Genomic DNA, 12480 nt, shown 5'->3' on the forward strand with positions numbered 1-12480 from the left:
ATTAATTCCAGTGCAATTATCATGCTGTAATTGGATTTTTTTGGGATATGTCATTCAACAGCAGCCGACCAGAAGCAGAAAGGAAAGGAAATTACAAGGGAAATCCCACCAAAAGGATATAGTTAATGTGGTTGTTTTTGTTCTGCTTCTCAAGCAGTACAGTAAACAATAAATTGTTTTCGTTTTGTTGCTGCTGTTTTATGTAGCCAGCGATTGAAAAGCCTTGATAACATTATCCAAAATGTTCACACTTGTTGCCGTCATAATGCCAATGTGCATATAAAAATGCCTATGGATGGTGAGGTCCGTATCTATCCTTCGCAGAATGCTTTTAATTTTTCCATCACACACACGTCGTTGGGAAAATTATTTTTATTGGACAGAAAACGTACGCGTGATAGAATTTATTAACGTGCGTTTAAAAAAAAAAAACAAAATGCGAAAAAACACGATGTACACACTCGTATGGGATTATTATTTTTCACTCTTACAAATTGATTTTCATTTGCACATTTTTGGGTATGGGTGTGTGGAGTGTTTTCTATCGAAATGGAAAAAATCCCGTGGTGAATGAATCATTCTAACGAAGTGGGGAATCATGCACTCTGCGAACCGCGGGAAAGCATTGATTGGATGATCGTTATCGGTCGGTCGGTCAACCTGTTGAAGTGTGTATAGCTTTTTGATGTATAAGGGTGTGTTTTTTTTTCTTCTTCCACCATCCACTCCATCTCGAATAGCAGAATTGCAGTTTGTCAAAAAAAAAGGAATATGTTGGGCTGCACCATTTTGACACCCTGTTGGTTTATTTTAACACCTCACGCCCAAACGGCGGCACCATTATCCGTCATCCTTCTGCCTGCGCCTGTTAGCTGGAAGGGTTTTGATTTTTAATTTATGCTCATTGCATTTTTATATGCGCTTTAAATGGTTCCCGGTGGCCGTTCGCCTTTTTTGCTTGGGTTGTATGCTAGCCCAATTAACGATCGGAAAGCAGCAAGTAAAATCACATTTCTTTTCACGTCTGTTTCGCACCGAGAATCACTTACCACTTCCAGGAATTTGGTAAAAAATTGCGCTGCCTGTTTTATCTGGTTGGTCTGGTGGTTCCTTGTTTTATTTGTTAGGTTGGAAAATTTGGACCATATGTTTGATGTGTACATCACCCGAGACATACACACCCTGGCCATCCATCAATTATTCATCCATTTGGAAAATGTTTAAATCTCGCCGATGAATGGCACTTAAAAGTACTCCATATGCGCTACGCTTAATGATAAGCGCCGCTCCTCACACGCACATCAAGGGGTTTTTTATGTGTTGCAAAAGCTGCAATATATGGAAGGAATTTGAGAGTGTTTGAAATGTTTTTGGCACTCCGCTTTCCTTCAGTATCATCACCACCATTTAATATCACATTGCGTTTCAACATCACAACCGCCACAACAAATCTTAATCCTATTGCCATTTCGTTGTTTTTCTTTTAACCCTAATGCAAACATCTAAAATGATGAGTTTTGTTTTAATGTAACAGTTAATATTATTCTCACAACTACTAACACGGTGCTAACGTCCTTTTCGTGCTTGTTTTCCTCTCTTTAATGACTAATAATACTTTAATTTTCATTTTTCTCGTCCCACTTTATTGCTCCTGCTAATTACTACTGTTTCCTTTTCTCTTTACGTACGTTTATTTCGATACTATTTTTCACCACCGGTGCATTTTCCTGTTTTTTCTCTCTCTCCTTGATATTATATTTCTTTTTCCTTGGGGCAGGTCGTCGACGAGCATGTCGTTCAAGCGAGACCGGAAACGAAGAACAAAAACACACACATCGTCAAGGCCGATTGGTTTTGGTACACGATCCAGGCAGGCTATGCGAACGAGATCGACTATCTGTTTGCGGATGTAAGTATCGCTACCGTAGCAACGATCATCTCCCTTTTTTTTTTTCTTTTGGCTGTAAAGTTCTTTCAGTACAAAGGTTTTGTAACTTTTTTTTTTTTTGGTGTCGTACAACAAATAGTATTTGGAAAGCATAGCTCACACCCCGGCGGTCGACCGGCGCGATTCATTGCCGGTAAGCTTCAACAAGCGCAAGCGGAAACGTCTGTCCCAGCGCACGCCGGCCGACGGTGGTGGTACTCCGCTCGGTGTCGGTAAGCGTCGATCGTCCGTATCGGATGCCGGGTTGCTGTCCGTATCCGGCAGCTTCCTGGACTGTACCGCCAGCCCGGACAAGCATGAGAGCAGCAAGAAGAACATAATTCCCGAAGCAACCAAACCTACCAACGAGCAGCCGGCAAAAACGCAGTCGATGAGGCACAACCATTTTATGGACTTTTTCCACACGGAATCGAACTACGTTGGCATACTGGACACGATAGTGAAGGTGAGCCGTTGTTGGCGAAAGGCGTACTGCTAGAAAATTAATCCTCTACTTTTGCTTGTTTGTTTTGCGTTTGCGTGCGGTTGTATAGCTGTTCAAGGAACCGCTCGAGGAGATGGTCGAGAACGAGAACCCGCTGCTAAACAAGTCGGAACTGCGGTCCATTTTTGGTAACTTTCTTCCCATACACGATGTGCACAAGCGTATGCTGGATCGGTTGAAGCTGATACACACGAGCTGGTCGGAGGAGGTACTGATCGGTCAGATCGTGCTGGACCATCGGGACGATCTGCTGAAGGCTTACCCGCCGTACGTGAACTTCTTCGAGCAGATGAAGGAAACGCTCGTTCAGTGCGATGCGAGCAATCCGCGGTTTCATGCATTCCTTAAGATCAACCAGGCAAAACCGGAGTGTGGCCGACAGTCGCTGCAGGATTTAATGATACGCCCCGTGCAACGGTTGCCCAGTATCAGTTTGCTGCTGAATGGTGAGCTTTTACGGCCTTGCATGATTAGATCTAAAAAACGGGACAATGTTTAAGAACCATTTGCTCTTTGCCGTTTTCCAGACATATTGAAACACACCGGTAAAACGAACCCGGACCACAAAAAGCTGGACGATGCGTTGAAAGCGATCAAAGAGGTGATGACGTACATTAACGAGGATAAGCGCAAAACGGAGGGACAGATGGCAATGTTTGACATTTTCAACGACATCGACAACTGTCCGGTATGTTGCACACGACGCACTTCGGGGGAGGGTGGGAAAATTCTATATTGCAGTTTTTTTTTGTTTCCGTATCCTTAATTTCCCATTCCATTCCCTTTCAGCCTCATCTCGTGTCGTCGCATCGGAGTTTCGTGTCGCGGTGCGAGGTAACGGAACTGTCCGACAGCCTCAGTGGTCGGGGTGACCCGTTGGTACTGTTTCTGTTCAGCGATACGCTCGAGGTTTGCAAAAAGCGTTCCCGGGTGTTCAACAACGTCAAGTCGCCGAACACGAACTCGTTGAATCTGACGCGTTCGTCGTGCGCCACCACGAAACCGTACAAACACGTGAAGCTGATGCCGCTCAGTACGGTACAGCTGGTGGTCAATGTTGTCGATAGCCCGCGCGCGTTTATGCTGCACTGCCGCGAGCCGGCCCAGAACGCGAAGGATCGCCAGTACTCGTTCAACATTGCGGACGAGGAGCAGGATAAGCTAATATATCTGAAGAGTTTGTCGAAGCAGATGGCCGAAAATGCGTGCCGGACGGATGCCGGCCACTTTCTGATCAACAGCACCTCGGACGAGGTGGACATTGACGTTAGCGACATTAATGTGGGCACACTGTCGAAAGCGTTCAAAATTGCTTCCAAGACACGGATGAAGGTAGCTTTAAACGAGGGATTTTAATATAAAATTGGTCAATTATAATTCATCTTTTTTGTATCTTGCTCTCGATACAGGTCGGTCGGGTGTTTTCATTCAATAAAACGCCATCGAAGTTGAAGCGAACCGTTTCCACACTGATGCCGTCGCCGTTTGGTAGCACGCAGTCGCTAACACCCGCTTCCCAGCTGGCACAAATGAAACTGGCAAGCTGTACGAATTTAAATGTAATGTTGCACACACTATAATAATGTTTTTAGTTTTGCACTACTGAGTAGAGGAGTGATATATTTAATTTTTGAACCTCATCATTTTTACTATTTGCCACTTATTATTTAAATGTATTGTACAATGCAAAGGATTTTTATTCCTTTATCATGTGTATCGAAGAAAACGTTCTTTGGATAACGAGGCACTAATCTGGATCATTTTGTTTGCGTTTCTTCAACAGGAAGTTGGAGAGGAAGCCGAATCGAACGGGTCATCCCCGTCGTCGTCCAAGGTATTGGTAGCACCAATGTCCGTGCAGCCGACGCGCAAGAACAAAAATCCTCCTATATCGATTGGAAACCTTCGACCTCTATAGAACGCGTGAGTACAACTGAAGCAAGAGACGGACTCGGTAACGATTACATCCTTTAAAGTATCAAGTATAGTTTGCAATGCCGAGCTGACGAAGATTTTTTTTGGGGTTCGTTTACTGAAATTTGACCACCATTGACTGTGTGGCATTCATGGAACTATTGAGGCATCATCCGGCCGTAGATGCATTTCAAAATTTTGTGTAAATATGCAGCAGACCCGTAAGTTATAGCTATCTTATCGAAGCGAACATCAAGAACGGTGAAGCAGGACATTGCAAATGAGAGTTTGTGTGTTCGAATGTTATCAAACGTTCGAAATTAAGTGTAACGATGAGTTTTTGTCAATATTTTTCTTAATTGATTTATAGCCTATTTTTACATTTTAATCATACATTAGCGTAAATGATATGTGCAGTTTTATGGTTTGTTTAATGGTTGGTTCCATTGACGCTCGGTGGAGCCGAGTCGCGGGATATTTGACAAGCGATGATGAACGTAAAATGAAAACAAACCGCTTTAAAATTATGCGTAGGAAGAAAAATCACATTAACGAATATGTGAAAATTTCATGAATGAGAAGCTATCGATCTTATATCACTTGATTTTAATTGTGCAGAACTCTCACGTCGTTTGGGCCCTCTCGCTTTATTATTCCTCTCGGTGGAAAGGAAGTGGTGCAGATGGGGGAAAGCGAAAGTAGATCATTGTACAAAGATTGTCTTGAAATACAACAATCCCTAAATAAAAAAATGCTCTCGAGGTACTTCTTGCATTGTAGTCATAGCTACATTATGGAAAGAAGTAGATCCTCTTTTGTAAGTTTGCGTTTTTTGTCTATATTTTAAAAACTGTGTGATTGTTGGCGATTATCATGCAGAAAGAAAGAAAATAGAACATTTCCTTTTAATAAAAACTTTACAAAAGCACTACGATAAACAATGGAACGCATGCATTACGAGTTGGAAAGAAAAGCAAAACTAGGTGTTGCTCGTTTTTAGAGCACAGGCAATTCAACACAAATATTGATTCTAAGCTTTCTGCAAACCGGAAAACAATAAACCACACAAAAACAGTTGCACAAAAGTAGCGAACACAAGAGAAGAAAAACATGTCGACAGAAGCGCAAACAATCGAAACACAAGGCTTGCAAACGCCACAACCTGGTGAAAAGAACCGGATAATAAACGTAACAAACGGAAAGGAAACATTCGAAGAAAATAAAATGGCTACAACCGAAAGTATGGTTTTCCGGTGCCGTGAAAGAAACGAAGGCTAAAAAACTCCCCTCTCCGTGTAAAGCACGGTACTGTGTGTTCACGAAGAAAGAAAATGGAATTCCAACGGGAGGAGGAAGTACGGCACAAAAACGGTGTCGGGTCATGGGGAAGATAAAAACTATGAAAATGTAGAACTTTTGCTATCGTTAAGGTATGGTAGCGTTTCAAGGTTATGAAAAGTGCACAACAAAATCCTACCACTGTAAAGTAAAGGCAAACGCAATGATAGTGAAGTGAACAGGAGAAGAGAAAAAATGGTGTCCGTTTTTTTGCTGGGAGAAGGATGTGTGCGCTATTTTTTTGTTTTTGTTTTGGTTCTCCCAAGATATCCGGGGTTTCGCTTCATTGTGTACTATGCGTTACGTACCCGGGGTTCCGCAGCCTAGCCGCGTAGCTTGTGGCATGGAGGGTCCTTTCTGTTCAGTTTTTCCACCATTTATCCTCGGGTTTTACAGGTATTTGTTAGTTCTTTGCCCCTGGTACTATCACCACCTGCTCGCTCACCGTATCGTGCGAGTGGTGTCGAGGATTACACGCTAAAAGGACGCACAAGTGCCGGATATCCGGTGGATGTAGTTTAAAGGGGATGGTTTATTTTTTTCCCCCCCAACAACAGTAGTCACCGGTCTCGAAGGTTAGGAGAGGGTCGCACTTATGCTGTGGTTCTCGACGAGCATGATTATGCGATAATCGCTGAGGTGAAGTTTAATTGAATTTACCAAGTCGAACGGAACTTCCCTTTGGAATGGGGCCGGTTTGAACTGTCAAATTTAGCAACGTCAAATTAAGTTATCAAAGCAAGCGCCCTTGACTGTGAGTGAGAGCTGTGCACAGAGGTAGCTTAGGCACCGGACTCAAATATCGTTGAAAGTTGGATTAGAAAAAGCTGTTTGTGTGCGTCTTGTGAAAAATAAGGGAAAGTGTCATCTCTCTTCATTCGTTAAATTTACTTACTCGAAGCAGTTGCCTGTAATCTTTTTATGCAACACCCGCCATTTGCAATACGTGCGCTGTGGCGTGTGTATTCTTTGTCTACTGAGATTCTTGTTTGAATATTACAGATTAAGGTGTGAATTATCATTTACATAAGAAATGATTATTGCATGGTTCTTATTTTGTTTTTCTGTTCCAGTCTGTTACACAGAGCAGTACAAATTCGATAACAAAATGGCTGCAAACCATACCGGGGAACAAGCTCTTTTGTGTGCGTTAAGTGATGGATACTCAATCACCGTAAGGGGGTTCCGTAGACGTAGGCCGTTGTAACTACCAGCCAAATCACCTACGGGCCGAGCTCTCATTGAACCGTGTCGGGATGCCCCCAGGAGATCACCAACGTAACGATAACCACCTACCACCACCTACACGAAGTACCCAACACTCTTCAGCTGTGCCAGATATTTCACATCTCCGACGTTGGAAAACCCACCGGACTGCATGATTACCCGGTGGTGGTAAAAGCGGCACCGGTCGCAGAATGGAGAAAGATTTCCGGGAAACCCGATAATTGGATCACTCGGGGGAGAAACTTTTGTCCTACGGTGAAGACGTTTCAACGTCCACACCCCTTGTTGGACGCGTTCCCGGGACAATCGGCAAACATAATCATCCTTTAGAACGTTGCCCCTGGTTCGGTGTATCCTGTGTAAATACAGCCGTCCAACCTGGGGCAGTGGCCTTGCGCGTAATTCGATGGGAAGGAGGAGCAAACAAAAAAAGCATCCCTTCCCGTACGAGTTGGTGGGTACAGTGAGATTAACGAATGCGAGGAATTGGCAATGGGCGACGACGGATGGTTTGTCTTGTTTCCGGGTGGAACGAAGGCGCTGTGAGCAGTGTGCAAAGACGGGATGCTGCTGCTGCTGTTACCGTTTCGCATTGCGGAACTATGGTGTTGGGTTCGATTCGTGACCGGGACTAGAACTTCAGTGCGTCGCGTCCACAAACGGTGGGGAATAGAAGAAACAAACTGACCTGGCCAGAAAGCGTATGAGAAAGCAGGGGAAAAATGCGGTCCTATTCTTGGCCGCAGTGTCCAATACGGTTGAACCTCGTAAATGTCGATATATTTTGATCGTTTACGAGCCTCCCCCCCAAAAAAAAAGGGTAATCAGCAAATGATTTGTATATTTTTGGATATACAACACTGGCGTTGCAGAACCCGAGAGAAAGGTTAACGCAAGACACGCACACAAAACCCCATGCTTGCACGGAGAAAACATGTCCCGCGGGGGGGTGGAGTTTTGTAGAAGAAGAACGAAGAGAAGTGTATCGTAAGTCAACATTAGCACAGCATAACCCATTCGATGAAAGGTAACAGACTGAAGAGTGACCCAGCATGCGAAGTCCTGCCGTGTGTCCGTGTTGGTTTACGTCGAATCGACCAAACACCAGGATGATTTCCCGATGTAAGATCCCCGCCCGGGGGGTGGTGGGTGCGGTTGGTTGGTTTGCTCTCCGGCATCAATCATTCGTCCGCTGAAGGTCAATCGGTGGTTTTGTGTACGGCTGGGCTAAACTTAGCAGACAAAGGTGTACTTGAGGAGGCGCGAAAGGTTTGGGTCGCACATTTATGTCTGACGTTTGCAAAAAAAAAGCACACAAAAAGGCAAAAGGTCAGGACGATGAGCAATGAATTCTAATTCGGTTCGAATACCGATCGAAAGAACGGCCCATTAAGGGAGAAAAAAGAGTAAGAAGCACTGGTAAAGAATTGGCATCTCCGTCCGATCGGATGCTGTCGTTTGAAATTGCTTTTTTTCCCTTTCGTTTCTCCTTTTCCTTTTAATCAATCTTGCTGCTTTTTTCCCATTGGGATGGAGATTACCGTTTGGCAAGTGTTTGAATGTTTAATTGCTAGGAATGGAACCATCGAGGCCGGTTCTTGCCACTGTTCTTTGCATGATTGCGAATGTAAACATTACAGCCAATTTCATCGCGCCCACCCACCAGAGTTCGGTCGTTGGTGGAGCTTTAAGTGCTCGTGGAGCTTTGTTTTAAAGCGTTCTTTTGCAAATGAAAAAAGAGGATTTGAAGAATCGAAATGTTTGGGCTATGTGAATCAGCTTAATAGCCACTAATTGTAGGTTAGGTTAGGCAACTAATTTGTGTGTTGTAAGGTAATTGAAACTGTGTATTCCAAACTGTTGGGCCTGTTGGACACGTTCTTCTCACCTTCCAACCAGCGACACTCTGTTTTAGCTGTTATTTTCTCGTTCAATCCACAATTAGCGATAGCACACGATTCAATTATGGGCACTTTACTTTCCTAGCGATAGACTATTTCAATTTACCTATCGTGTGCCGAAACCGAACCATTCTTCCTCTTGATGTCGAGGAAACCGCCCTCCATTAGTGGCTTGCGAGCAGACCACAAAATGGAAGCTTTTTTGTGTGAGTTTTGCAGTAAAGCGGAATAATTGGCGGATTGGTGCTTTTCGTTTATTGTAAAAATAAATACGTACACGTTTGCGCTATATTTAGCCAATCGATTCGGCATATACGCAACAGCAACATAAAAAAGGGTCCGCTCCTGTGTAAGCACATCGCAACGCGATGGCACATTGTTTGATTTCTCGTATGATGATGCCATTGTTTAGCTTTTTGCTTCAACCGCAGATTGGCTAATGATTTTCATATGCTACGGCTCGGATTGCTGGTGTGTGCAGCAAGCAAGCACCAAGTACGGGCCGACTAATGCGGCAATTTATCATAATTAGAAGTATAAATAAAACACTTGAATCGTGGATGGGACGGTACCGGTATATGGGCCCCGGCATGTGCACATCCTGCAACCCACGCTATAATCCGTCCGCTTTCTGCACAAGCGGGCTTTGAACTATTTACCCGGTGGAAAGTTGCTCCACAAACATTCGTGTGCCAATGCATGAATGTGTTTCCTGCTAGGAATGCGCTTGTTGATGGTTGATGTTTAATAATACCGTCTGGCGGCCAGACGCGGATATGGGGCCGGTTCGCAGGACAGGCCGGTAATTGTATGTGTTGTGATAGATAATATTTCAAATCATCAGTTAGAACAGCCGGCGGGTGAAAGCAGCAACAAAAAAAGCAACTGTGAATGTAGGGCGAAATGTTTAATTTGCCCGTAGATGGTTAGCTTGATGATTGTATTAATTATGTTTGTGTGTTTCTGAGAAAAAAAGCAACTGTCTGGCGTGTGTAATATAGTGAATCATAATTTTAAGAACACTTCGATGTATGATTGTCACTATGAACGCCGTTCAGTTTTGAGTATTGTATTAGATAAATGTGAGCATTCTAGAGCTTAGTAAGTATATTTATGAAGTAGGACGAATCGCCTCATATAAAGAAATATAGACTTCTATGACTACCGACTACTTTTTACGTATGGGAAGGACAATGGAGGATCCGCTATAATGTCGACGAGCTCACTGTCGTATAGCAGATTAAACTCGTTCGGTTACGGTAGGGTGGTCACTTCATGAGAATGACGCCGGACGACCCAGTCTGTAAAGTTCATCTGGATCGTCTACATGTACACAGAGGAGGCATGGTAGGTACAAATGGAGCTAGAGTGATGGCCAGAAAGACCGGGATTAAGGATTGGGGGTTTAGAGGGCTCCTGCAGCAGGCCAATATGGAGAAGCGGTTGTAGCGCAGGTTAGGTAAGTACGTAGACTTCTATGAGGTAACTCAATAAGCTCCAGTTGCATGCACAAAGTAATATTCTGCGTTTTTAGTACATCTTTTTAAGTACATTTGCTCGAGTGTTGCATTTTGATCTGACATATGATATTAATAACAAAAATCTTTTACAGTTCTTAGTAATTTATGGAAACCGAGACGATGCAGTGTAGTTTTGTTGATACGTTAAGGATTCTTATGGTCGATACGGCCAGGCCGTTCTAACGAAACAAAACAAAAAAAAGGATTCTTATGGTCACATCTTTCATGGCATAACCTTCGCAACAAAGAGCTTTCCTGTCTCTTGTTTAAAGAAGAACTAGCATATTTAATTGAGGAACACAATATCCGTCTGTTTCGTGGTAATCACTGTCTTGATATGCACTAGCTTCCAAGACGAAAGTAGTTTACTATTATTCTATATATAACTAGCTTGTGGAAAATATTACAGACATTGTACATTGTCTTAAATACATTACGTTACGAATACATCTTAACACTCTTGGGGATTATGTATTAAACCTTACTTATGAAGTTGTCCATGGCATCGCCTTTATGAAACTATAAGAGAAAATGGAGCTAGAATACTTTTACACTCAGTACTCACTTATGTTCGCTTATGTTCCCAAGAGCAAGAGGCCTCAAGGTCCGAAGACTGAAGACTTGAATGCACCAAGCATTGTGCAGAAAAGGAGCCTCGAAAGTCTTTTCTGAAGTTACACGCTTGAATGGGCAATGAAGACGCATAAACTTGCTCGAACGGCGGGCTGATCTTTTGAATTAAATGACATCTTGCAAGGTACTCAAATTTTCACTAACGCAATTTCTGCCAGACAATAAATCACCCATTCACGTCAATCCGCTTTGGATTTCCATGCTCAAGATGCTCCAAAAACCGCTCTCCCACAATGGTTTCTTTCATGTCTAGCTCACACGAGATCATTCTCGATCGTATGCTAATTTGATGGTCAAACGAAACTTCAATCATCGATCCCGCGCGCAAGAAAGAAACGCTACCTGAAACTGTTTGTCTGTTTGCATTCCCGTTCCCCCGTTGGAATGGCGTTTCGCATGCGAGCGAGAAACGTGACAAACAGTTATAAGGAAATAGCGATAGCGGTTACGAAAATGGACAATAATCACAAACCACAGTTCCTCAGCGGTGATGCCGCCGAGTCACACTTTCGGTGATCCAACGAGCCATCGATAATGTGGTCGTTGGCTCGCATGCGCCCTTGACTCGGCATCGCGCATAAGAAACCGGAAACAGTGAAGGTAGCATAACCCGGCCGGAATGCACCGATCACCGCACGGATCAGGTTCGCAGCGGTTTGCGTTGGGTGCGCGAATGGCAAGCCAAAGCAAGAGCACCAAAAATAGGTTATTGACGCTTGACTCAGCGTGTCGCGCGATCGTTACATTCATTATACCACGTCCAACCGCTCCGATATCGCGCATATCGTCACCTCGGCTGACGTGCTGCCTGCGTATTTTCGAAGATCAAAACAATCATCGTTAATCAGTTCGCGAAAAATGACCACCATCACCCACATTATTCGTCGCCTATTGCCTAGCAGCAGCAGCAGCAGTGGCAGTGGCAAATGGCAATTTAATTAGCGAAATGAACGCGGACGCGCACAGTACTTTGAGCCACACAATGTTCGCCATCAAATCAATTACCCCGCCCGACACGACGGACTAACGGCTGCTGTTAAAAAGCATTTTCCCAAAGATGGCATATGGCGCATCAACAGGATGAGAGGGTGGTTCCCATTCGGACACTCGCTCCCATTTTTGGGGCACAATTCGCGTTCTTATGACCATCCGCTAACCATCGGTTGTTAAGCTTACTAATTTGTGCCCCACCGGCCCTGCGCTGGTTCGGGAGCTGGTTATCGGGCAACAACACACTCTGTCAGCCGTGTCCGCTCGGCAATTAGATATCGTTTTATGTGCGGGTGGGGAGCGGGTTGTCCCGGTGGTTGTCGTTTCGAATGTCACGCTAATCAGAGAACTGTTAACTATTTTCGACAAATTTCATTCGGCAATGGTGCATGGGAGATTCCAGCTGTGGACTGTTTACCGATTGGCACGATTGGGATGTACGCTCCATTTAGCTTGCGCATCGGTTGGTAATTATGTGCCCGCGTGAAGGCGCGAGTTCAGGGAGGTGTTGCATTAGCGGAAATT

The 12480-nt window shown here is 44.1% G+C and overlaps 1 protein-coding gene across 3 annotated transcripts in view; it reads left to right on the forward strand.

The window, feature by feature from the left end:
* The window catches only part of LOC128305747 (protein ECT2), a 96925-nt gene that overhangs the window by 58984 nt on the left and 25461 nt on the right, over nt 1-12480 (forward strand). For 2 of the 3 annotated variants that reach the window (XM_053043338.1, XM_053043341.1), the window contains 7 exons: nt 1778-1909; nt 2028-2393; nt 2482-2878; nt 2960-3120; nt 3222-3764; nt 3842-3991; nt 4216-5102. In XM_053043338.1, the coding sequence (XP_052899298.1) occupies nt 1778-1909; nt 2028-2393; nt 2482-2878; nt 2960-3120; nt 3222-3764; nt 3842-3991; nt 4216-4350 (1884 nt within the window). In that variant the 3' untranslated portion in view covers nt 4351-5102. Of the gene's footprint in view, nt 1-1777; nt 1910-2027; nt 2394-2481; nt 2879-2959; nt 3121-3221; nt 3765-3841; nt 3992-4215; nt 5103-12480 lie in introns of those variants that run through there. The other variant, XM_053043340.1, reaches the window with a different exon arrangement.

This window comes from Anopheles moucheti, chromosome 3 (genome assembly GCF_943734755.1).
Source record: "Anopheles moucheti chromosome 3, idAnoMoucSN_F20_07, whole genome shotgun sequence".
NCBI classification, from domain to species: domain Eukaryota; kingdom Metazoa; phylum Arthropoda; class Insecta; order Diptera; family Culicidae; genus Anopheles; species Anopheles moucheti.